Source organism: Oryx dammah, unplaced genomic scaffold (genome assembly GCF_014754425.2).
Source record: "Oryx dammah isolate SB20612 unplaced genomic scaffold, SCBI_Odam_1.1 HiC_scaffold_18, whole genome shotgun sequence".
Lineage (NCBI taxonomy): Eukaryota > Metazoa > Chordata > Mammalia > Artiodactyla > Bovidae > Oryx > Oryx dammah.
The window spans coordinates 31,201,220-31,227,472 of NW_024070202.1; the positions used below are offsets into that span (position 1 = coordinate 31,201,220).

At 46.4% G+C, this 26,253-nt stretch overlaps 2 protein-coding genes across 8 annotated transcripts in view; one reads left to right on the top strand and one right to left on the bottom strand.

Annotated features, from left to right (window-relative positions):
* The window catches only part of DNAH11 (dynein axonemal heavy chain 11), a 360,125-nt gene extending 358,467 nt beyond the window's left edge, over nt 1-1,658 (top strand). For both annotated transcript variants that reach the window (XM_040260639.1, XM_040260638.1), the window contains 3 exons: nt 110-250; nt 1,221-1,468; nt 1,504-1,658. In XM_040260639.1, the coding sequence (XP_040116573.1) occupies nt 110-250; nt 1,221-1,468 (389 nt within the window). In that variant the 3' untranslated portion in view covers nt 1,504-1,658. The remainder of the gene's footprint in view (nt 1-109; nt 251-1,220; nt 1,469-1,503) is intronic.
* CDCA7L (cell division cycle associated 7 like) overlaps nt 1,600-26,253 on the bottom strand; it is a 44,149-nt gene continuing 19,495 nt past the window's right edge. Inside the window, exons 2-10 of one of the 6 annotated variants that reach the window (XM_040260642.1) lie at nt 15,060-15,200; nt 10,894-11,025; nt 7,315-7,689; nt 5,943-6,014; nt 5,623-5,784; nt 4,754-4,879; nt 3,709-3,858; nt 2,853-2,989; nt 1,600-2,447 (exon numbers count right to left, since the gene is read on the bottom strand). In XM_040260642.1, the coding sequence (XP_040116576.1) occupies nt 2,417-2,447; nt 2,853-2,989; nt 3,709-3,858; nt 4,754-4,879; nt 5,623-5,784; nt 5,943-6,014; nt 7,315-7,689; nt 10,894-11,025; nt 15,060-15,200 (1,326 nt within the window). In that variant the 3' untranslated portion in view covers nt 1,600-2,416. Of the gene's footprint in view, nt 2,448-2,852; nt 2,990-3,708; nt 3,859-4,753; nt 4,880-5,613; nt 5,785-5,942; nt 6,015-7,314; nt 7,690-10,893; nt 11,026-15,059; nt 15,201-26,253 lie in introns of all 6 variants that reach the window. The other 5 variants (XM_040260640.1, XM_040260643.1, XM_040260641.1 and 2 more) reach the window with 5 other exon arrangements.

Consider the following 26,253-nt stretch of genomic DNA (forward strand, 5'->3'; position numbering starts at 1 on the left):
CCGTGGGGCCACAGCTCGCTTTGGGTGGACGCTCGGTTCACTGGGGGCTCCAGGGAATCTTATGTATATGATTTCCTCCCACTCACACCTGTCCCTCCTCCTCCAACAGCGATCATGCAGACCACGGCTCGAAAGAACGAGTGGCCACTGGACAAAATGTGCCTGACTGTTGACATTACCAAAAAAACAAAGGACGACTACGGGCATCCCCCCAGGGAAGGCGCTTACCTCCATGGGCTCCTCATGGAAGGTAAGATGCCCCCAGGAGCACATGCAGGGTTATCACACTTAGAACCTTTCTCACTTGGGTGCAAGTTGGTATTTGTCCTTTGCTTGTTAAGCCTGGCAGGCTACAGCCTGGGGGAGTTGCAGTGGGCACAACTAGCACACCACACTACTCCATTTCTCACTCACGCTAGTGCTTGTTTACCTCACTTCTGGCTTTCAGATACTTTAAATGGTAGGATGTGTGTCTAGTAGGAGCCAAATCTGAAGGTAATTCAGACTTACACGAAATCTACTTCTTATGAATCTGGGGGATGGGGTAGAAGATGGAACATTTTCCACTCACCCATGCATTCATCTTATCTTGTAAACATTTCCTCTTCTCCTGAAAGGCTCTTGGAGAAAGTATTTCCAAGCCTCTGCCAAGGTGCTCCTTGTCACTTTACAGACATTTAAACAGGTGACTCGAACTAAAAGAAGGTGCAGTGGCAAGGGAACGTGGTGAACTGCAGATCTCTTACACTGTCTACAAGCATGCAGAGTCACCATTTTTTAAAAGGAAGGACAAACTAACTTGCTTTATTGGGTATGGATTCTTGCAGAACCTGTTTTCATGTAAGTTTTACAGACCTTTTGAATTCAAATGATTTAGATTTTTGTTCACAGCAAAGTTCGGGGGTAGCGCGGGAGCATGAGCCTATGCTTTCGAGGAGGGAATGGCAGCCCACTCCCGGATCCTTGCCTGGAGGATCCCATGGACCGAGGAGCCGAGTGGGCTACAGTCCATGGGTCGCAAAGATTTGGACATGACAACAAATCCATGCTTACAGTGTCTGTGTGGCTCCCAGTCAGCAGGTGACGACCCTCCTTCCCATCTTGGCAAGGAAGCCACTGACACGCAGCAAAGTGACAAAACCAGAACATTTATTGCCTACAACAGGTAGAGAAGCGGTACCAACAGGAGCGCGCGCTTGTAACCCGTGTCTTTCCCACAGGAGCCAGATGGGACAGCCAGTCAGGAACCATCGTGGAAGCCCGCCTCAAGGAGTTAAGGTCCATGATGCCAGTCATCTTTGCGAAAGCCATACCAGTGGACAGACAGGAAACCAAACACACGTACGCGTGCCCTGTGTACAAAACCAAAAGGAGAGGCCCCCACTACGTCTGGACCTTCAGGCTAAAGAGCAAAGAAAAGGTGGCCAAGTGGGTCCTGGCGGGCGTGGCTCTGCTGCTGGAGGCCTGACGCAGCCCCCGCTCGGGGTCCCCCAGCTTGCTTGGCCGGAGCACAGTGAGCACCTGTCAGTCATTGCTCCCGGGTGTGGTGATTTATCCTACTGGGAGGCAGAACATATTCTGGCTTATGTAACTTTTGAGAAAATTAAATGTGCATTAATTTTTTTAGACACCATCCTTGTGGAGAAGGGGGACAAAAAGAAGCAAATGTAGAAAAACATGGGAAACCTACTGAAAATATGTCCATTCCCCCTCTACTCCCCCACCCTGCAACACAAAATTAGTGCAGCTCACGTTTGCATCAAAATTCTGTAACTCAAAAAGCAATATGGCTGGAAGTCTCCTGGTCCCTACATGGGAGTGTAGTTTTTATAGATATTAAACAAAAATCTCTAAATTAAATTTGCCTTTATATATTCTTTTAAAATACAGAAGCCATGGGCCCCAGGCAGCCGCCCTCCAAGGCCTCCAGTGTCGGTAATGTGACAGTCTAGTTTTGGTTCAAGTTTTAACAAAAATAAAACTCTAGTTCCATGGTTAATTGCACTTTGTAATTTAGAGGAGCATTCAACAGAAACGTCTAACAACCCAGAGCAGCTTAAACTATGGTCACTCATGACAAACTCAAGGGGGTGTAACCCCTGTAACGACCTGGCCTCCAGTTAGAGAGCTGCGATGCTATCTTTCTTCCAGGACTTACCTGGAACTTCACTCCTTTAAACTGTGGATTTTAATCATCTGCAGATACTTTTAATAACAACATACAAACAGGCCTGTGTATAATATATGTATACAGATTCCTCTCTCATCTTCCTGAGAAATCTTTTGAAGCGTATAAAAACAATCTTTAAAAAAAATAGCATTTAACTCTACAAAGAATTTCTGTATAAAAAGAAATCTTAGGCACAAATGGCATGTCTTGTTGGAGTGCTCCACGGTGAGCGGGCTGGTTCTTCTCTTAATTGTCTTCCACCAGCTGCTTTTGTAAGCTGAGAAGAAAGAGGAAGCATTAGGGGCAGGGAGGCAGAGACACAGCAGCATCGCCCAGGGCACCACAGCCAAACTGCTATGGTGAAGACTGACACAAGGTCAGTCTTCACTCGGGTCACTGCAAGGAGGCTCACCTCACCCCCCACGTCCCTAAACCCAGCGCACCTCCCATCCCAGCGCCCAAGCCTCCCCTCTCTGTCCCAGAGGGTGAGAAGAGCTCTTTGGCCCTCACAGCTGTCCCTGCCTGCCTTGTAGGCTCTATTACTGTTTGTGACATTCCCGACACGCACTCGAGGTGGTGTCTAAGAGTCAGGCTGAGACGAGGCACCCGGGGCCCACCTAGACAGTCTTCCCCTCTCCTGCTCCCAGGAATCACACCCTCCGTTCTGATTTGCTAGGCTTACCTCTCCAGGTACTCCTTCACGTTGTTATAACCGTAAAACTTGGCCAGGTGAATGAGGATGCCTGTGGCGCAGCGGCCGTCGCGCTTCCGGCAGTAACTGCAGTTGCAAATGCCCCGGCAGGGAGGGCACACCCAGTCCTGGGGGAGCAGAGTGGCCCCGTCAGCGACAGGCCGCGATGGCGCCCTGACCAAGCGCAGCTCGCTGGGCCTCATCCCCAGCTAGTCCTTCCCCCTGTGACATGTACTCCTGTCTCCCTCCTCTTGCCTGTTTCAGAAAGGTGGACCACTCCAGATCACATGCCTGGGAAGTCAGCCCACCTTTTCAGAGTACAGGCTTTCTCAGCTCACCTATGCGGAGCTGCAGTTCACGTTCAGCTGCAAACTGGGCACACTCTACTTACCTCTGGTCCGGCAGCACGGTGGTTATGAGCACAGACTCTGCCGCGAGGTGCTCAGGTTCAAGGGCACACACACTAACCAGCGTACTATGTATTATCTTATTTTACAGAGGGAACCAAGCTGTGGGGAGGTGTTCTGTACCTACCTCACAAGGTTAGAAGCGTAACAACATACGTAAACTGCACTGATATGAAACCTTAGAGCCGTGTGGGGCACAGAGCACCTTCCAGGGCAATACCCCTGCCCCTGGAAAATGAAACACACTCTTTTACTGTCCTGTGGGTCAGCCTGTTCTTTCTAGAAGGAAAGTCTCTTTTGCATTTCTGCCAGTCTCAAGAGGCAGGAGGAGAGGAGAGTGGTAAGGGGGCTACAGGTCCCTGACCAAGGGCCCCAGAGCCCCGGCCTCAGCTCGTTCCCTTCCCAGCATGACTCAGGACGAAGGTGCACACCGTCCCTACCGGGTCCAGCAGCGCCGACCTCACGTCCTCCCCGTAGCGATTCCGCAGGCACGGCCCACAGAACTGCCCTCGCACGCCACCGCAGCTCTGGTTCCGGCACACTGTCTTGGTGTCGATGGTCTTCTGCCGACACTGATGGCAAGTGTTACCCTGTGGGCGAAGGCAGCGAGTGGTGAGCACGGGGTTCAGAGGGGGTGCCTGGGGCCACGTGCACAAAGCCGCCCTGCCTCTCCTCTAGAATCGGGCACAGCTGTGTCTCTGGCCCAAACCCTGGCGCCCTCCGGTAGGCTGTGAGCACTCAGCTCTGGGGCCAGAGAATCCTGAGGACAGCCCGAGTAGGGAGCCTGGGAGAAACGAAATGATCAGGGGGGCAGAAATGGTGGGGCTGACTGAGTGATGATGGCGAACCCCCGGAGCATCGCAGGCTCCAGCCCCGCTCCCGGCAATCTGGTTCCATCCAGGGTAAGACCTCCTGGTTAAACAGTGATACTGTTTAAGACCCTGTCCCATTATCTAGAAATGATGCAAAATACCACAAGCCATCCTCTCCATCACCATTTAACAAACATTTAAAACATCTCCTACCTACAGAAGATATTCTGTCAAATTTCAGTTTCTGTTGGTTATATAAATATGTATGTTATACATATACTTCCAATATGTCAATATATTACTATATGGTAAATATATTAATACAGTGTAAATATATTTCTATTCGTTATAAAAGCATTATTTTTTTCAATGTTTAAAGCATAAAAACTATCTACTTCAAACACAACAATGACAAATGTGATTTTCCAGACTATTCCCCTGCTTGCTAACCGCCCCCAGAGAGACCTCTCTCCTGATGAGGATTACTGCACTAAGCTGTCTCCCCTTGCCCAGTTACAGCTGCGCCAGTTCAGAGCCCACCTCTGAGCCCTGGGGAGACAGATGGCACAAGGGTCTAAGCCCAGACAGTTTACAAGCAGGCAGTTCAGATACCAGTGCCTGGGTGTCCCCGTAAGAGTCACAGTGATGTGAATCAGCTGTTAGATTGCTTTACCAGAACTTTATCATAGATTTTATCCCGAACAGTGATGGCCACGTTCTCCAAGTCCTCTTCAGTGATGTCCTCCACTGGCCGAAAAGAAGACACACAGCGACGTCGGCGGTGTCCCTGGCATTTCCCCTGCAGAAAGAGCCGAAGGAGAACTGGACATTAGATGCTCTGAGTGGTTAAAAAAAAATGGAAATAAAGTTTTCAACTCCTCAGAGCTCTAGAACCATTAATAGTAACTTGGTCCCTCTTTTATCTCCCTGAAATCATTCGTGCATTTAGTCATTCACTGAGCTTCTATCCTTGGTGTCAAGCTTCCTGATGGCAAGGAGACACAGAATGGCCAATCAGAAACACAGGGGCCCTGCCCAATGGATGCTCACTAGCTATAAACTCTGAGGACTGGGCAATGACCCAGCTGAACAGCCACAAATAGGGTCCAGAGTTTCTTGTTCCAGACAGAAAGCTCTCAAAACTCCCCGTTCCTAACACAGAAAGACTGGGAGTCATCCTGTACGTTCCCAAGAGCAAAACCCTAAAGCCACCTGGAGCCGTTATCACCTCCACTGGAGATGAACCTGGGGTCCTAACCACTCAGGTGCTCAGTTTAGGCACAGGACAGCCTTAATGGCTTAGAGCTTAGACCAAGTGCAGACCAAGTGCAAGCTCAAACCCAGGGTCCTTACCCAAGTGTGGTCACAGGAGCACCCAGGGCATCCAGGAGCTTGGCTGTCTCAGCTCCTGCAGACCTACTGGGTCGGCCCCTCGGCGCCCTCACCAAGCCCCAGAAGACCGTGATGAATGCTCCCGCATGAGGACCCCTGGCTTAGACAAAGAAGCAGTGGCTCCTTATAGTCATAAATTACCCCACTCACTGTCTTCCTTCTTCTGAAACTGTAGAACTCTTCTGCGAACTTGGCAGCCGACACGGTGAAGTTTTCCAGGGCGAACTTCTCAGGGGGCCGGGCGCTCCGGGCCGGGTTGGTCCGCCGTGTGACCTGTCCCTCTGAGAAGGCCCGCCTCGTGGTCTTCTTCCTCTGCAAGGAGAGCACAGACACAGGCATGCCACTGGCTGCTTTCCAGAATGAAAGCCGTCTGACCACGGGGCGGGGCGGGGGTGGGGGGGAGTGTGTGTGTGTGTGTGTGTGTGTGCGTGTGATTACTGCAGACAGTACATGCAAGGAGTTCCACTTACAGAAGCTGAGTTCGGGGTTCGAACCGGGAAGAAATCAGGCATCGAGTTCAATTCCGCCAATAACTGAGCAAGCTGAATTCAGAAAAAACAGAGTCTTGCATAAGTCTACTTCATCTAACAGGTTATCACAAGTCTTGGAGTTTGTAGCCATGAAAAACCTGAGTAGTTTACGTAAGATCTGAAGAGTCGTTATATTTTTAACCCCACGTGTAATGATTTTTATCTCCAGGGTGAGATGCTGAAATTATCAGAGGAATAAAATCTATGTCTGTTCCTTATATATAAGGACTAGACACAATGAAAACTGTCCTGGAAGGATCAAGGCCTGGAGCGTAAGGTGAGAATCAGGATGGAGCCGCTAATTCTCAGTGTGGCCGTGGAACCTACCACTTTGCCCGCCAGAATCAAGTGTCTTCATGTTCAAAACAGAAAATGCCCAATTAGACCATTCTGACAGTTACTGAGAGCTCCAAAACACTGATTCTTCAAGCTGGTTAATTTCTCATCAATGGAAATAATTTATGAAAATATTCCTAAAAATACCAAAACAACAGGCATTAAGTGCCAAGCAAACAGATTGTATGGGTGTCACTAACAAAATCATGAAGAACACAGTTCTCATTTTAAAGATGTGGAGAGATACAATCCTAAAACTTTTCCTTAGCTAAAGACTACTATGTCTCTAGATAAACTTTATCCAAAAGTAAAATGTATATTAAAATTTGTATTTCCTTAAGTAACTTATTAGACATATTCTAAGACTGCACATACAGCGTCATTATATTATGCATTTAAAAGAAGATAAAAAGCATACCAAAATACTAAGTGTTTGGTAGAATTATTTTTTAAATTCTGTATATATGAAAATTATGAAGCAAACGAGTTACTGACCATATATAGAAAAACTGAATACACATGAAGATTTCACTTTGTTCCATGAATTTATAAAGTGATTCAGAACTCCCCAGGTGTTTTCATACCTAGACCCCTTTCATTCCTCCCCTGATATCTCCAAAGTGCAAAAGCTAGGCTGAAAGCTGCCTGCCTGACCTGCACAAGTAACTGTTCTGTGGGCTTCATGACACCCCTATTTACATGTTACTCCCTTTTGCTGAAACAGCCCTTTTTGTCTCTAAACCACTGTACATTTGCAACATAATCTGATCAACAGTAACTGGTGTGAGTCCGGGGCACTGTGGAAGGCCCTGGGAGTCTCTTCCCAAACCAGAGCTAATCAGGCAATGACCGCTGCAAGTCCAGGCAAAGAGGAAGAACCCACAAAACCCAGAGTATGCTTCCTCAAAGAAGCAGCGGCAGCTGTGGGGGGCACAGCTCCGGGAGCCCAGCGGCGGCAGCCAGGACGCAGACTCACCATGGCTTTGTTCTCCTTGATGTTCATGGTCCTCTTCAGCAGAGCATCCGAGCTCTCCTGGCCCTCATCCCGGGAATCGTCCTCAGACTCAGAAGCAGAGTCCTCCCTTTCCTTCTCCTGCCTGCAGCTTGTCTTCCTTCCAAGAATCGCTTTTTTATTGTCCTGTAAACGTGACCCAGGAAACAGGGGCTCTGCAGAACCGTTCTTATCAGCATTTTTTGCCAGTTTCTTGGTGGGGAACTGAAAGGCTACTCGAAGACCAATACTGCTTCTTCTAGGCCTGCTTCTTCGAGCTGTCGCCTTTTCTTCATCATCATCTTCTTCCCCACTCTCGAAAGATGCTTTACCGTCGTCACTCAAATCTGACTCCACAAGCTAATGAAAATGAGAGAAAGAACAAAGTGTCTATGGCACACTTTCACAAAGACACACACTTAAAACCACTCTATTTTAGGAAAACAGTGGATACTTGAGTGCTGCTGCTGCTGCTAAGTCACTTCAGTCGTGTCCAACTCTTGTGCAACCCCATAGACGGCAGCCCACCAGGTTCCTCTGTCCCTGGGATTCTCCGGGCAAGAATACTGGAGTGGGTTGCCATTTCCTTCTCCAATGCATGCATGCTAAGTCGCTTCACCGTGTCCGACTCTGTGTGATCCATGGACAGCAGCCCACCAGGCTCCTCTGTCCCTGGGATTCTCTAGGCAAGAACACCAGAGTGGGTTGCCATTTCCTTCTCCAATGCATGCATGCATGCAAAGTCACTTCAGTCGTGTCTGACTCTGTGTGACCCCATGGACAGCAGCCCACCAGGCTCCTCTGTCCCTGGGATTCTCCAAGAGTACTGGAGTTGGTTGCCATTGCCTTCTCCACTTGAGTACTTCCCCTTCCTATTGGTCACTCCCTCTGAACTCTTCAATTAAATGCATAAGTAGTTTGTTGAGGGACAAAATAAAATAGCAGGCTACTTCACACACTGTGGCCCAGACACACATGCTGGCTGTGTTCTCTTCAGAGCATCAGGCTGGAAGCAAAGTGCTGACCCAGCAAGTGGGCACATCTGGGAGCCCAACAATGTGGGAACAAAGAACAGGGTGTGCATGACCGAAAAGGTGTGTTCAGACAGAATAAGAGTGCTAAGTGAAAAACAAAATATCATTCTGCTCTAAATAGCTGCAAGAGGATTCATGAAAAAGAGAAAGAGAGGAGAGCTGACTTCATTTCAGTGAAGTGACCAAGGAGCAGGCAGATAATCCACCATCGGGGGCAGTGGGGGAACCCTGTCCCCAAGACACGCTGGATCCTCCTTCTAGGGCAGCCCCTCCCCTTTCTGTAACCTGCAGAGCCAGGGGGGTGCAATCAGGCAGACAGCCCTGCAGGCCAGGCAGCTGCAGGCATCCACCCAGTCAGCTTAAGAAATTCGCAGTCCCAATTTCAATCTCCACTCAGCATAGGTCTCCAGTATGAAAACATAACTTGGTTTTACACGGGAAAACACAGTAAGAATGAAAAGCAAGGTGACATCTCAGACGCAAAAGACTCAACGATAGCAGATGGGTTTCGATATTAAGACCCAGGTCATGGCCTGAGCATCTTTCCTTGACCGTAGGCTGGACAGTGTAGCTTGGGGAACCTCTGTCAGGGGTTCCTATAGTGAGCAGAACTAGAGACCAGCACCAGGAGGCGGCCCGGGATTCAGTTCATGACTCTGCTTGCTCCTCAGTGACCAACCCCACTCCACATTCCAGCTGGACTCAAGTTAAAAAATAAGGCCACAGGTGGGGGAAAAAAGAGATGACATCCAAACCATGGTCTATGTATCAATGCACAAGAAACCGGGCAGACTTAAGATGACACTGACCTGTTTGTTTTAATATCCTGCAGTTTCCACACTAGTAGCTGTGGAATTGAGAATGGTGAGCTGGATGAAGACACTGTTGGACGAATTCACAGAAGTGTCTCCCCAACTGGCTTTATCCATTTATCGTAATCGTCACTTAACCCACCTCCACCTCTCTACCAAGGATATGGAGCAGGTTACTACAAAGAACCAAAGCAGGGAAAGCGCACACTGAACACCAGCCGGGACTCCGGCCTGAGGGCCGACACCATAGCTGTGGAGGGGTCGCATGTGGCCAGCTGACCCCTAGACACCAACCCAGAGTCATACCCTCAAAAGGTGGTCTCATCAAAACGGTGGTCTCATCAAAAGGTGGTCTCACCACTCCTTACCAGGGTGGGAAGGAGGCTGGGCAGGGAGGCAACAATGCTTGTTTTCTCACTGAATTTTAAAATATGCAGGTGGACCTGCCCTGAGCTGTGAGTTATATCAGAGTCAACATAAACTGTCACAATTCATTCCCCAAATGTATAGATTCTGGAGAGGGGAGAGACAAAAAATGGACTCGGGGCTAATTCGCTTTCCCATGCTGGAAACAACTTCTTTGAACACCCTGACGTTAATTAGCTAAAGACCAGAAGATCATCATCTACTCTTATGACGTGTTTAAGATTTGCAAGGACCTCGGTGTCTTGCTGGTGGGGAACTGCAGACTTGCCGGCCAGAACACATAACTTCTGTAAAGAAAGCCACAGGGCAGGGCGCTGGGGCCTACAGCCTGGCACTACCCTGTGTCACTATTGACAGAAACAAACCACCATCCAGCAAGGCAGCCTACCATTAGGGCTTTCAGGCCATAAGGGCCCCCCAGGGAAAAGACAAAGGACAAAACCACCCTCCTGATCACAGCGTATTTGACCATTTTCACAGGTTCTACATGGGGGTGGTTCCCTGGGAACTCCATAACATGACAAGCCTTAACCTCCCTCTCCTTGACCTTGATACCACAGAAGGAAGTGGTGTGTTGATTTTCTGAGCTAAATGTATGCTACTTTCCAGTTAGGAGAAAACACTCTTATGCCTTAAAAATCCAAAGGCCGTTCTTCAAAATTACCCTGACATTCAAATTCTGGTTGGAAGCAAACTGGCCTGAACATAGGGAATAAGAGGAAGAGATCAGCCAACAAGTCTCTCGATGGCCAAATGCTGAGGGGTTCCCTTCGGAATCAAGCAGGCCCAGGGTATCTGTATCAGTAAAAACCACTGCATGATCCAAATCAAGAATGCACAGAGAGAACTCTCATGTTTGTACCACAGCTAAATTTCTGCCAAAGTAACTCCAAACCTAAGAACATTACTTACTGCACAAGAAATGACTTTCAGGAACCTGTTACTCTCAGACAGACCCTCCTCTTTTCAGAGAGAAGAGGTGCAAAACATCTGAACTAAATTCTCTGATAAGGACAATAAGGGATGCCTGAGACACACACCCCCAAACTCCAAAAGTACCTGGGAAAGATAACTAGATTTTCCCTAAGAGCAAAATGGATCATTGGACCAGGAATTCACCCTGGAATAGCCAATTTTTACATTTTGCTAACTGGCTTAGAAGATGAACATGTAAGAAAAAATAAAACCTTTTCATGTGTGAAGAGACTTCTTACAAGTAACAGTACAATTTAGAAACAGAACTAAAAATACTACAACCCACACTCCCTCACGTGGGTAATTATTCCCATTACCTCTGGGTTACTATTAACATTGAGATCAGTCTGCGTAAATCCTTCAAAATCTTCCATCTCTGAGTCAGTGTCCTCTATAAAAATTCTTCTGAGCTCTTCTGTGAAGTATTTGGAATGGAAACGCACATCCTGCTAAATTGAAAACACACATACGTGTCATGGAAAAAAGGAAAAACAGAGGCCGGGGGCAACGGGAGTGACTGTTTAATGGGTACAGAGTTTCTGCCTGAGATGATGAAAACATTCTGGAAACAGACCACGGCGGAGGCCGCAAGACACTGTGAAGGTACTCAGGGCCGCTCAAGTGTCTTGCAGGCAGGACACTGGGAACTCACCTGCACTTAAAAATGGTTACGTGGTAAATCTTATGTATATTTTAACAAAATCAACACACAGACACACACATAAAATTTAGACCCACCAGTTGAACAATTTCCAAAAATCAGAATGGCCACAGCCCGTGTCAGCTGGGTGACCAGGAAGGATGGATGAATTCAGTTTTTCCCTGCAGCACGGGCCATCAGAAACGTCCACTTTCATACAGAATGGGAAACGTACTAGAGAAGAGGACAGGAGAAAACCCAGCTTCCCCACACGCTGGCTTTCCTGTCTAACAGGACCCTTCGGCTCGTCCGAGGGGAGACGCCCCTTCACACAGAGCAGGCTCCCTGCAGGGACGGGCTTCCACACCCCTCCCTGCGCACCGCTGAGCGGGCATAGTGGCTCCAGCACCCACTACCACAGGGGCCTGACAGGAGAGCGCCAGCCCTGCCACCCCCGGAAGGCCCCGTCTCTCTCGTGGGAGCTGAGAGGCGCCGCCACCCCCAGGCAGCAGGTGAGCCCCAGCAAAGACGGCACACGGCTGGCTCAGGAAGGACATTTCACTTCCATCTTTTGAACTCACAGAAGTAAGTGGCAAACTTGAAAGAAAAGAGGGGGAAAGAATGAATTTCGGGACAGAAGGGGGACCACAAACCAGCCTCCTCCAAGCGGGCAGCCAAGCCTGGAGCCCGCATCCCCAGCTGCCACTAGCATCGCTCCCCCCACACCCAGTACAGCAGTGACCCTTCGTCACACCACTCGGCTGGAGAATCTCCCCCTCTGCCGCCTTCTCCCTGGCTTTAATTACACACTTATCCGAGCTCAGATAATCTCTGGAGAAAAATAGATATAATAGATGAGTGGAAAAAACTTCCAGGGGGACAGAGAAAGAAATGCCTATATCCAGCATTTTTTTTAAGCTTAAAAATGTCTCCTATGAATTATTATGGGTAATTGGAGTGAGTGTGCTGAGCTAAATTATTTTGTTCCTTTGTTGATAGCTGTGGTGCAGCTGCTTAAAAAAAAAAAAATCACCACAAAAGAGAAGTTTCTTTAAAGTGAAATTCAAATTGTGTTTCAGGGAGACCAGCGTCAGAACTCGCTGCACGGACTGTGTGCAAGCTCACGTGGCTTCTCTCTGGGGGTTAGAACGGATGGGATCGGGAGCCCATGCGGTGGGGGGGCAGGGAAGCACAGGCCAGGGTTTATCATGAAGGAAGAACGGTGCTTGTGGTGGGCTCCCAAGGAAACCCACCACCTCCGAGGGCAGGAAACACCTGGCCCAAGAGCCCCGGGCTGCTGCACAGGCTCCCGTGGGCTACGGGGCCCCGCGCACCTTCACTGCTTATCAAACGTCCCAGCCGGGCCCAAGTGGGTCTCGCCCGGGGACAGCAGTTCCCACCCACAGCCCTCTGGCTCCTTCTGTGCTGTGAGCTAGCCTCACAGGCAGCGGTCAGCCAGGGCGAGGTCAGGACTTAGGTGGCCAGTTCTGATGGAGAAAACCAGCTCAGCTGCAGTCCTAAACCAAGGCTCCTGCTTTCCCAGGGTGTGAAACCTGTCTTCAGCGAGGGTCTGTACGAAGCAAACATCCACTCCACATAGCCTCCTGTGTTGCTGGTTACAACCTTTACACAGCTCTCTGCTCTCCGAAAACTGGCTGTTATCTTTAAAAATCAGTAGCAGGCAATATGTTATGGGCCTGGCTGACCTATATCTACCATGATCAAAATGTAAGCAAATGACAGATCAGAAGAGGAGCTAACAGAACAGTGACGTTTTCCTCTTCTGAAGCTCACGGAACATTAAGAAACAGGCTGGAAAGTGATGGCAGCTGAGCTGGTCAGACATGGAGCATGGAGACCAGGATCCTTTGTCCGTGGGCATTGCATGCAGGAAACCAGAGGAAAAGGATCTGATCTAGGGAAGCTGGAAAGACGGTTCAAATGTGAGCCTCTTCCATCAAGGAGCTTACCACTTGGTAAGGGAGCTGGGTAAGTCCCCAGGTCACCATGGCGAGGATCAGCGTTGTAAGGGAGACACAGCATCATGGTGCAGAGAAAGTAAGAAAATCCACTGAGACTTCACAGAGGCAGCAGCGTCTGACCTGGATCTGAACTGGGGTCGAGGCTAGAAAAGCGCTGGGAGCGCAGAGGCAGGATGAGGAGCCTGGGGAGCGCACAGGGTGGCAGGAGGGTGCGTGCAGAGGGGCGGCTACCGCAGCTGAGCCTGCGGGTGGGAGATGGGGAAGCTTCGGGGCTGAGAAGTGGGGCTCTGAGACAGGAGACATCGCAGCCCAGTCACCTCCCAGATGTGGGGACCTGTCCATCTCTCACCTCCCCACGCTCCAGCTTCATCACCTGTGAAACTGAACAATACCTGTATGTTCCCGGGGAGGCACATGAATTCAGTGTACCCGACATGGAAGCGCGGCGGCGTCCTGGGCCACAGAAGGCACGAGGAGAGGGTGGGCTGGGGAGCGGGGGGCCCTGGGGCAGGCGTGACTGAAGCAGGAGCTGCCGCTCTGTTCCCTGATGCCCGCTGCCCACCACCCTCACGCTCGCACCGTCCATGTGTCCCCCGCTGCTCGGGGGGCGGGGGTGGACCCAAAAGGCCGCCCTCACTGCCTGAGCACTCAGACAGAGGGACTGGCGGGTTCTGAACGAGGGAGCACGGTGACCTGAGCTCAGCTGAAGGACCGTGAGGACCACGACGGCTGAAGAGAGGAGGGCAGGGAAGGGATGAGGTGAGGGACGTGGAAGACGCTCAACAGCCGGACGAGACGGGCGAGCAGCGGGACGGGTCAAGAGCTCCAAAGACAGAGAGAAAAGATAAAAGCGCCGAAGACAGACAACCAGGGCAGCGGAAATGGTAAGTTTCCTATTTCCCTTGAACAATGAAGATGGATCCCAGCGGCTATCAGAAGTCCATCTGGGGCTGGAGAGAAAAGCCACGCCATGAACAACAGGAGGCAACGGCTGAGACCAGGCCAAAGTGGAAGGTCTGAAGACGAAGCTGGAGAAGAGCCACATGTGGGGACAGGAAGTGGAAGGGAGGCCCACCAAGAAGAGAAGGGGTAGGAGAGAGACCCAGGGCAGTGGAAGCAGGCGCTGAGGGGGCCACACGCTGCAGAGGCACTGAGTAAGCTGAGGGCCCCACAAACGGCCAGGGCACGGGGCTTCACTTACATAATTCACTGCCTCCCTCCGCCATCGCCCCGTAGAAGCTGGGTGGATTTAACTCACTGCCTGTGAGGAGAGGCCATGGTCCAGGGAGAATGAGGAATTCTGAGTGCCGTTATGAACTCAGAAGAAAACGCCGCGCAAGGCTGCATACTCCGGCCACACTCTTACTAAGTCACAACACAAACCTTCAGGAATCTACCTCTCTGAGAACCGTAATCTGTGCCAACCACAGATCAAAGGAATTAATGAAGAATCGTGCTTTTGCCAGCAACTCCAAGAGAGAGGTGCAGACGGAGCCACATCGCAGAGGCACCGAGGCACACGAGCACCACACACTCCCACGGGACCCGCCTGCCCCACCAGCGGGGTGGGGGCACCCAGCACAGCCTCACCACAGGCTGCAGCCCCAGGGGGCCAACAAAGCGGATCTGATCGTGTGAGGGCCTTCACTGGGCAAAAGAACCCTGGACACAGAAAGGACTGAAATAGCAAAACTGAGCGAGGTACCCTCACCAGAGTCTTGAAACGTGAAGGGACTAATGATAAAATAGGACGCTCAACAATTAACTGATACCAATCGCAGACCACGTTCATATAAAACAATATCCAAACCAAGATCCAGGCTTCCAGACAAGTACATGCCTTGGAAGGAGGCACCCATACCTGCTTCCCTGACTCCAGCGAGTCAAAACTATCACAGCTCTCCTCGGATGAGAGGGTTTCCATGGGAACATCATCTCGGAAACCAACGAACTCTTCATCATCACTGGGGGCGTTAAAGATGTCAGCCACTTCCTTAGGGATCTGTTTTGAATTGGAAAAAAAAAAAAGGAGAACAAAATCAGGGACTGTTATAATCACTTAGGGAAGTTTTCTACAGGAGCAGGAATTACCATCCCATGACTTCATCCATCTGCCATGGCTGCTCATAAGACCCTAATAACCATGAGCAAAATGTGCCTCAACTGACACCTCGTGGCAACCAGGGAAGGGGTAGAAAAGAAGAAGAGTTTTTCTCTTCAAATTCTAGAGCTATATCCTATCTTACAAGGAATGTCAAGGCCATACGTATTTAGATAAAAGGCATTCTTCTCTAGACAAAAAATAAGAACATTCTCCCCTAGAGTGGATTTGTCTTTAAATGTCATCCATGTAAAAAAATAATATTCCTTATCACTAAGCGCCTCTTTTCTTAGTTTCCACCTCTAGTTATTTTTTCTTTTCTTTGTCATATGAAAGCTTATACAATGAAATAAAGATTTTTCTATATTCTGAATCAATTTAGGTAGTTGAGAATTAATTCTATTAAACACTATTACAGGCAATTATTCCCAGAGAGAATGTTGTCAGCACACTTAATCTAACAAACATGTATTTGCTGAGAGTTCATTTTTATATGTTGACTATCTTTTTATATGTTGACTACCTGTTTGTTCCCAAAACTGTTGAAAAAGTTCAAACCCACAGAAAGGTCAAAGAATAGTACAAACATTTGTATATGCTTCACCTAGAACCCCCACTTGCTTTTTTTTTCTCTCTCTCTCAACAAATATTAGCTTGAACCTTAGGCATCTGCTGATATTAGAATGTTTCCAACCTAGGAAAACAGTGATTTAATGAGGCAACCTAATCCACATTATGTTTCAAGTAATTTGCAGACACCATAAAATTCACCCTAAAATACTTCAGTACACATCTCCCAAGAATAAGGACTTTCCCCTACAGAATCACACAATCATAATCTTACCCAAAATAATACTTATTCAATAATATAATTTATTATTTTCAGTTATGTCTTTCATAACTTTTTAAGGGCAAAAGGGATCCACTCAAGCAAGGATCACTCATTGCATTTGACGGTACTCTTATAACACTATTTTTTGTTGCTTTTCGTAACACTGACGTTTTTTAAACAACCCAAGAAAATTGCCTTGTAGAATATCACACATTCTGAGCTTATCTGATTGTTTTCTGATAGATTGAAGTTAAATATTACTGGCGCCAATTCTATACAGAGGACGTGTTTCTCAATGCCTTGTATTAAGAGGTGCAAAACGTCAAGCTGCTGCTGCTACTGCTAATCGCTTCAGTCGTGTCTGACTCTGTGCAATCCTATAGACGGCAGCCCACCAGATTCCCCCGTCCCTGGGATTCTCCAGGCAAGAACACTGGAGTGGGTTGCCATTTCCTTCTCCAATGCATGAAAGTGAAAAGTGAAAGTGAAGTTGCTCAGTCATGTCCGACTCTTAGCGACCCCATGGACTGCAGCCCACCAGGCTCCCCCGTCCCTGGGATTCTCCAGGCAAGAGTACTGGAGTGGGGTGCCATTTCCTTCTCCAATGAGAAGGAGTCACTCAGACTCAAGATTGCTTCTTTGGGGCCAGACTACTTTGTGGGCAGTGCTGTGTTCTGCAGGTAGCCCATGACACCTGGTTTTGTCTTTAGTGCTGATGCTGCTGGATCATCAAGTTAAAGTGGGGTCTGCCAGATTTCTTCTTAGCATAAGTGTCTTTATAGCCCTTGGTACTTAATAACTAGGGTGACATTGACACTGTGACTATTCATTCTCCCTGAGAGCAGTTTCAGTATCAGCTGCTAACTTTCACCTGAATCAATTACCACTTCAGGGGTTACAAAATGATTCTCAAATATTAATACTATTCCTCTTTCATATATTAGGTGGCATTCTCCTGCAATGTAATGTTCTCTCTCTTCTGGTCTGTCCCTCTCTTCCTCCCAGGTAGTTTCGTGGACTTTTTTAAAAGTCAGTGTGTAATTATTACTCATTACTGTTTCATCATTCTTTCTCATGCTCAAATTGTCCCAAATTCAGCCATGAGCAGCTCCTTCAAGCCAAACTCTGTGTCATTTTGACACAACCCTAATAGTCTCTGAGCACCTCCTTGCTCTCTGACACAAGCATGCCAAGCTAGCCTTGTACTTGCCTCAGACCTTGAATCAGCCATTTCTCCAAGGAGCCCGGGCATTTAGAAATTATGCTCTGAGACCTAGGTGTGCTCTTTGCTAGTAGAGTATCATTGCTTTGACTGGACAGAGCAAGGTGATGGTGGTTTAGTCACTCAGTGCTGTCTGACTCTTTTTGGCCCCATGGACTATAAGTCCACCAGACTCAGGCTCCTCTGTCCATGGGATTTCCCAGGCAAGAATACTGGAGTGGGTTGCCATTTCCTTCTCCAAGGGAATCTTCCCCACCCAGAGATCGAAGCCAGGTCTCCTGTGTTGCACCCAGATTATTTACCAACTGAGCCATCAGGGAAGGCAGCACAGACCAAAGGTGTCATAAATATCTTCCATCTAAGTTCAGGGTGACATCTTGAATTCATACCCAGCATGACAGGATTCTTGCTCATTTCCCTCAGCCCAGTAGTATCTCCCTCCCCACAGTGAAAACCCCAATTCCCGATACTTCTCATAGACCTACCCACTTGCTCTATCCACAATACACACAAAACGGTTTCAGACATCCCACGAACACAGCTACCAACACCACTGACAACAGCAATCATTCAAGCTCAAGACTTCTTTGGAACGCTTGCTATCCTCAGGACAGTCCTGCTAGGTCCCAGGTCTCTTCCCTGAGATAACCGGACCACAGCTGTGCTTGGGCATGAAAGGTACTTCATGCATGCCTCACATGTCATCATGCATTACATAAGAGAGATGCCCTCAGGGTCGAGGTTTTAATAAAATCATCTTTACTGCTACAAGAAGACTTGCTTACGGGAAACACGGTTTAACATTGGTGGCATGGAGATGAAGAAAGAGATGGCCATTAACTAGTACAGTTTGAAGCCGCTGCCTTCATTCATGCTAAAGACAAGCAGTTTTCCCTGCCTTTGCTTTTGCACCATTAATGCAAATATTGACACGGCAAAAAAAGGCAAAAAGTGTCTTAATATTATTATGACAATAACTTTGTCCTCATGGAACCCTTAAAGGGTTTCAAGGTTCCCCCACACTGCCCTTTCAATAACAGCTGCACTAGCATACACAGACGTGTGTAACAACATACACAGACGTGTATTCGAAAGTTTCTTGAATTCTTTGGATCCTTTTTTTCTGTGCACTGAATTAATTTAACAGTCAGGTTCATCTGAGAGATCACTAATCCCTAACTGCTCATTTTTATCATGATTTTAATGCTTCCTGTGTAACAATGATTAGACGGCCAATGGTTCAACCAAAGGAAGTTTAACACTTGGCTTCCAGAGAACACAAATCCAGACTCTGAATACAAGATTAATGATGTCAGACAGTTAATTACAAACCATCTAATGAAATCACTTCAAGAGACAAACAGACACTTACAGAATTAGAGTTCCACTAACAACAGGAAAAATGCTGTTAATATTTATGCTAAGATGCTCCTAAAAAAAAAAAAAAAGAATCTAAATCTGAGACGATTCTTGGGAGAAAAATTAAAACTCTTCCTCCTTTTAAGAAGGTGAATTTAACAGTGTTTAGCTCCTTTGTCTTTTCAAAGACACGTTTTACTGTCGTTTAGTCATAAGAACCAATACAACCAAGAAAATACTCTTAGCAGAGAAACATAGATGATACTTATGGAAGTATGTTAGACTTTACATAACAGCCATTGAGTTCAGTCCCTTAAGTGGCACTTTTTGACTTATCGTCATTCTATGAATCAAAAAACCCCGCTGGCCCAGAAGCCTGCTTTGACATAAAGAGTGAAGAAGAAGGAGCACCCAATGAATGGCTCACGGGAGGCACGTATAAGGAGTGGAGATGCTGCTGATACAAACTGCATCCACGGTCAATCTCATTAGCCCCGGGGCCATCATCACACCCGCCACTGTGGTGAGCTGTGTCTGCCCTGCTCCTCCCTCCTGCATCTGCTCCAGGGGTGCCCAGAGCAAGGCTGTGATTACCCATCAGGGCCAGAAGCAAAGAATGTACTTTCTAAAGAGCAGAGCACTATGCACTCTAGGGGCATGCAGGGCTCTTCGTTTCTTGCTGCCCAAGTTCAACAGGCATTAAGAGAAGCAGTTCAGACAGTCATAAGCCCCGGGATTTAACAAAAGTCTATAAAATATCCAAGTGTCTTCAGTGCAACAAACTAACAGAGGCAACCAAGGCAGCAAGGATCACACGCGAGGGACCCAAAGGAGCTGATGAAGGAGGATTCTCACATGCTTCTAATGTGAGACCAGCTACAAAGAAAGGTCAACACTGTAGGCCCCAGGATTTGTCACTTCCCTGTTCCACTCAGCAGTGACCCATTCAACAGCTATTATGTAGCCTGGACAGAGCACACAGACCTTTCCCCAAAGCTTATGTTCCACCTGATTACAATGCCAATCAAAAGACACATCAAAACATACCAAAAATATAAAAGCAAAAAACTGGAAACATTAAATATTCCCAACTAGCGCATTATACTTACAGTAGTTGATCTTGCATAATATTAGGATAAATGCAGCCTAGCCAACCAGAAAAGAATCAAAATTCTCTTCAAAAGTGAAAAGACTTATATTCATAGGTATGTGACCTGGAATAGGTTGTGTGACTCTACTGAGCCTCAGAAATCTCAACTGCAAAGAGTAACAAAAGATGCTATTCTGCGTTATTTATGGTTCAGATGGTAGAGAATCCACCTGCCAATGCAGGAGACCTAGGTTCGATCCCTGGGTTGGAAAGATCCCCTGGAGAAGCGAATGGCAACCCACTCCAGTATTCCTGCTTGGAGAATTCCTATGGATAGAGGACCCTGGACGGCTACAGTCCACCGGGTGGCAGAGAGTTAAACATGACTGAGCCATTAAGCAACAAAATGTTTAAAGAAGAGCCATTTTTTCCCTTTCCTTTCATATACACTGTACCTATCTGTTCACTCTGTCCCTGCTGAGATAACAATGTATCCTCAAAGGTCAACTGGGGGCCCCTAGACTCAATTCTGTGACCGGAGCAAAGACGCCAGGATGGAGTTCTCAGCACCTGACATGGGCCTGGCCTAAGGCAGGTCTTCAATAAATCCTCGCAAACATCCGATCCTGTAGGCATTTCCCCAGGGAACGTGTGTTTCCTCGGAAAGGTGCAAGGGGTCAAAAGATGCAAGCTGCCACCTTTTTATCCAAGAGGAATTAGAGACTTTCTCCCAGAATTTCTGAGCACCTACATACAAAGTAGTCCCATTCACTGCAGCTCTTCAGAAATGACTGCAGACTTCACTTACTTGCCCTGCAAACTACCTTGGGGCTCATCTCTGGAACAAAGAACTCAAACTCAACAGGCTTTGGAACCAAGCAGGTGGGAATGACCGCAGCAGCTCAGGGAAAGGCTGCGTGGTACAGTGCTGACTCAAGTCCAGGAAGGATGGCCACTCCAGCACCCCAGCAGAGCAAAGCCGCCAAGTCATGGGGCTCCAGTATGCTCAAGCTTCAACTACCCCAGAGAACTGAGGAATCTTTAGTCTTGGTGAGAAATCTCTCAGGTATAAAATGTCAGCTTCCAATTCTAAGGACCAAAGATTTACAGGCTGGATCCAAACTCATTCAGGGAAGGCGGGTGGCAGAATTCATGGTGCTTTGTGGAAAACCAAGGACATTTTAAAAGTCAAAATTTCAAATGTTACTGACAATCTCTCTAACTAGTACTGGACACCAAAGTGTTAAGAAAATCAAAAGAAAAACTTTAAATTAAAAATAGCCCTTCCTGGGACTTCCTTGGTGGTCCAGCAGTTAAGAGTCCACCTACCAATGCGGGAAACACAGGTTCCATCTCTGGTCCGGGAAGATCCCACGTGTTGAGGAGCAACTAAGCCTGTACACCCTAGAGTCAATGCTCCAGAACAAGAGAAGCCACTGCAATGAGAAGCCCACAGACCCTAACTGGAGAGAAGTCCCCACTCATCACAACTGGAGAAAGCCTGTGTGCAACAGCGAAGACCCCGTGCAGCCAAAAATTAATGTAAAAATATTGTAGAGAAAGATGACCCTTTCCTTGTTCACAGTAGTACTATTCTCAAAAGCTACAAAGCAGAGGCAATCTAAGTGTCCATCAACAGATGAATGGATAAACAAGACGTCATAAACACACACAGTGGAATAAACAAGATGTCATAAACCCACACAGTGGAATATTGTAAACTCTTATAAATACTGAATCATTGCACTGCACCCCTTGAAAGTAACACTTTTGTAGGTCAATTAAACCTCAGTAAAATAAAACAATAACAACAACAACAAAAAGCACACCACAGGCCTGGTATTCTGCATGTCTAACAAGCTCCCATGCTCTGGTCTACAGAACATGCTTTGAGTATAAAAGGTCCAGTTCATTTTCTGTTCCTGTCTTAAGGGATGTGACTTTTCCTATTTCACAACAGCTACTCTTGTATGAATCTTAACCTCCTTCCTACAGGCAGGTAATTCTCATGGCACACTCTGGATCTTGCTGGCATCTGTCTTTCTCACCCTGCCCCACTCCAGCAGCAAGAATAGAGTTGTGCATACTCAGAGGTCCTCGATAAATACAAGTAACTGATAAGCAGCATCAACAAATTCATAGAAATAAAGAAATTTAAAATTGGGTAAAATTTTCTAAATCAAGACTTTTCTGTATCTCAAGGATATTTAAATTTATTCTTTCTGGATTAAAACAACAAAAAACACCACCCAGTCAGGAGGAACATACTTATCATCTATTAGTTTTTGAAGGAAAAGAAACTGAGATTCTCTTTAAAGCCAATTTATTAGAGACCTGATTTTTATGAAGTGTCAGGAACTATTTCTTTTTCTAGGAACACTAGTGTGTATTTCACCTGGAAAGAGATTCATTTTAAGCCCTAAGGAGCAGTACAAAAGAAATGTGTGTGTGTGCTACTACAGTCTTATTCTGAAAAACTGTTCTGAAAGTAATTTTGATAGCAAGGACAGCAGAATTTGTAGGGTCTACTATCTTGCATCTGTGTAAGGAGAGCCTTTACACAGAGGAAAGCATTCCTTCAAGCCTCCACAAAGGGTGCTGTTTCATATCACTGCTCCATAAACAATGCCATTTCCTTAAATCTCTTATGATTAAATCAGTGTGTTCATAAGAAGTGTACATGCTATGCACTATTTACACGACTCAAAGTGGATCAGACCTAAATATAACACCTAAAACAGTAACACTTCTATTGTTTCACAAAGGAGAAATCTTTGTGACCCTGGGTTCTTAGATAAAACACCAAGCACAATACAGATTTTCTAAATGTATAAACTAGACAATTTAAATTAAGAGTGTCTCCTCTTCAATAAACACTCTTAAGGGAATGAAAAGCCAACAGGAGAAAATATCTGCAAATCATTCATCTGATAAAGGACCTATACTCAGAATATATATAGAACTCTCAAGAACTTAACAATATAAACAAATAACCCAATTAAAAAATACACAAAAGAGGTGAGCAGACATTTCACCAAAGATAAATGGATGGCAGATAAGCACAAGAAAAGACATCCACAGTTGGACATCCACAGTCATTACAAAAATGCAAATTAAAACTACAGTGAGATATAACTATCTACCTATCAGAAATTCAGTTCAGTTCAGTCAGTCATGTCTGACTCTTTGCGACCCCATGGACTGCAACATGCCAAGCTTCTCTGTCCATCATCAACTCCTGGAGCTTGCTCAAACTCATGTCCATCAAGTTGGTGAGGCCATCCAGCCATCTCATCCTCTGGCGTCCCCTTCTCCTCCTGCCCTCAATCCCTCCCAGAATCACAGTCTTTTCTAATGAGTCAACTCTTTGCATGAGGTGGCCAAAGTACTGGAGTTTCAGCTTTAGCATCAGTCCTTCCAAAGAACACCCAGGACTGATCTCCTTTAGGATGGACTGGTTGGATCTCCTTGCAGTCCAAGGAGCTCTCAAGAGTCTTCTCCAACACCACAGTTCAAAAGCATCAATTCTTGGGCCCTCAGCTTTCTTTATGGTCCCACTCTCACATCCACACATGACCACTGGAAAAACCTTAGCTTTGAAAACCTGACAATACCAAGGGCTGACAAGGATGTGGAGCAACTGCACTTTCATAAACTGTTGGCAGAAATGCAAAATCACATGGCCACTTTGGAAAACCATTTGGAAGTTTCTCATAAAGTTAAATATACACTCAGCACATGATCCCACAGCCCTGCTCCTAGGTGTCACCCAAGTAAAACGAAAGTTATGTTCACACAACACTTGCAGTCAGCAGTTTTATTCTCAAGCCAACAAACAATCCAAGTCAACTAGAGAATGGATAAACCGTGGAACAACCACACCACAGGATTTAAATCAGCAATAAAAAATAATAATAAATTGGTGATAAACACAACAACAACACGAATAAATCTCATTACTATGCCAAGTGAAAAAGACTACACATTGTCTGCATATACCTAAGTAACATTTTGGAAAAGGCAAAAATATCGAGGAAAAAAACATCAGGACTCAAGATGGTGGGGGAGTAGGAGGACGTGGAGTTCATCTCTCCACACAAGGCATCAAGCACACATCTACAGATGGAACAATTTTCACAGAACACTGGCTGAACACTAGCAGAGACCTCAGGCAGCTAAAATGACAAAAAAGACCCCCATGTAACTCGCTATGCAAATTACAAATTGATAACCCCACAATTGGGTGATCTGCAAACTGGCTTCATAAACTCAGCACCTACAGAACATCTAAAAGGACAATAAATGCTCCCATAGCCAAGAGGGGGCTGGCTTCAGCAGCTGTAGACTTTGCGGGCCTGTACACGTGGGGGTTGAGCCAGACCAGAGTCTGAGCTGCTCTCACAGAGCCCACAGTGGGTCCAGATCTATGATCACTTCCAAATCCAGAAACCTGACTTCAGCGGATCTGTGCTGGTGGCCTAGTGAAAACAATGTCTGAAAGACACCAGGGTCAATTACAAACATGCCCATAGTTAAGGTGGGGCTGAGAGCAGGGCCAGCAACAGTGTAATTAAAAGCTCATACGGCAGGTAAACAGTTCCAGAGGAACACTGAGGATCAGAAACACAGACAAGAAACAGATCTGGGGATTTCCACTCCAACATCTAGGGAGCAGACCCACCTCTGATAGGGCAGTGACAACCACAGCAAAGGGGAGGCCAGTTCAGGCCTGGTCACCACACTGGTCACAGCTCCTGCCGAGGGGATAATGGCTCAAACACAAACCAAAAACAAGACAAGGGGAATAGGAACATACATATCAATATTTACCTTCAATTAAATGGATTAAATGCTCCAACCAAAAGACACAGACTGGCTGAATGGATACAAACACACAAGACTGTACATTCGCTGTCTACAAGACTCACTTCAGACCTAGGGACACACACAGACTTAAAGGAAAGGGGATGGAAACAGATATCCCATGCATATGGAAATCAAAATGAAGCTGGAGTGGCAATACTCTGATCAGACAAAACAGACTTTAAAATATGGACTGTTACAAGACACGAGGAAGGACATTACATATGATCAAAGGATCAATCCAAGAAGATACAACACTTGTTAATATACATGCACCCAAGATAAGAGCACTGGAGAAGGCAATGGCACCCCACTCCAGGATTCTTGCCTGGAGAATCCCAGGGACGGGGGAGCCTGGTGGGCTGCTGTCTATGGGGTCACACAGAGTCAGACACGACTGAAGCGACTTAGCAGCAGCAGCAAGATAAGAGCACTTCAATATACAAAACAAATACTAACAGCCATAAAAGGAGAATTCAACAGTACACAACAATAGTGAGGGACTTTTAACACCTCACTATTAGTCCTCATCAATGGACTAATCATCTATACAGAAAAACCAGTAAGGAAACACAGGCCTTAAATGACACAAAAGACCAGATGGACTTCACTGATATTAATAGAGCATCCCATCCCCAAACAGCAGAATACACACTGTTTTCAAGTGCACCTGGAACAGTCTCCAGGATTGATCACATAGTGGTACACAAAACAAGTCTTGCCAAACTTGAGAAAATTTAAATCACATCAAGCATCTTTTCCAACCACAATGCTACAAGATTAGAAATTAAGAGAAGAAAAAAACCAAAAGCACAAACATTCGTGGAGGCAGAAAGAATCAATGGATCACTGAAGAAATCAAAGAGGAAATTTTTAAAAAACACCTAGAGACAAATGACAACAAAAACATAATCCAAAACCTATGGATGCAACAGAAGCAGTTCTGAGAAGGAAGTTTATAGCAATGCAATCTTACCTCAGGAAGCAAGAAAGATCTCAAATAAACAACCTAACCTTACACCCTAGAGCAGCCAGAGAAAAAAGAACAAAGTCCCAAGTCAGTAGAAAGAAGTCTTAAAGATCAGAGCAGAAATAAATGAAATAGAGATGAAGAAAACAATAGAAAAGACCAATGAAACTAAAAGTTGGTTCTCTGAAAACATAATATCGAGAAACCTTTAGCCAGACTCATCAAGAAAAAAGGGAGAGGGCTAAAATCAATAAAATTAGAATGAAAAAAGAGATGTTACAACTGACATCACAAAAATATAAAGACTCATAACAGATTAATACAAGCAACTATATGCCAATGCAATGTACAACTCAAAAGAAATGGACAAATTCTTAGAAAGGTTCCATCTCTCCAAACCGAATCAGGAAGAAATAGCAAATATGAACAGACCTATCACAAGTACTGAAATTGAAACTGTGATTAAAAAAACTCAACAAAAAAAATGTAGAACCTGATGGTTTCACAGGCAAATTCTATCAAACACTCATTTAGGTAAGAGTTGATACCTATCCTTCTAAAACTATTCCAAAAAATTGCAGAGGAAGGAACACTCCCAAACTCATTCTATCACCCACC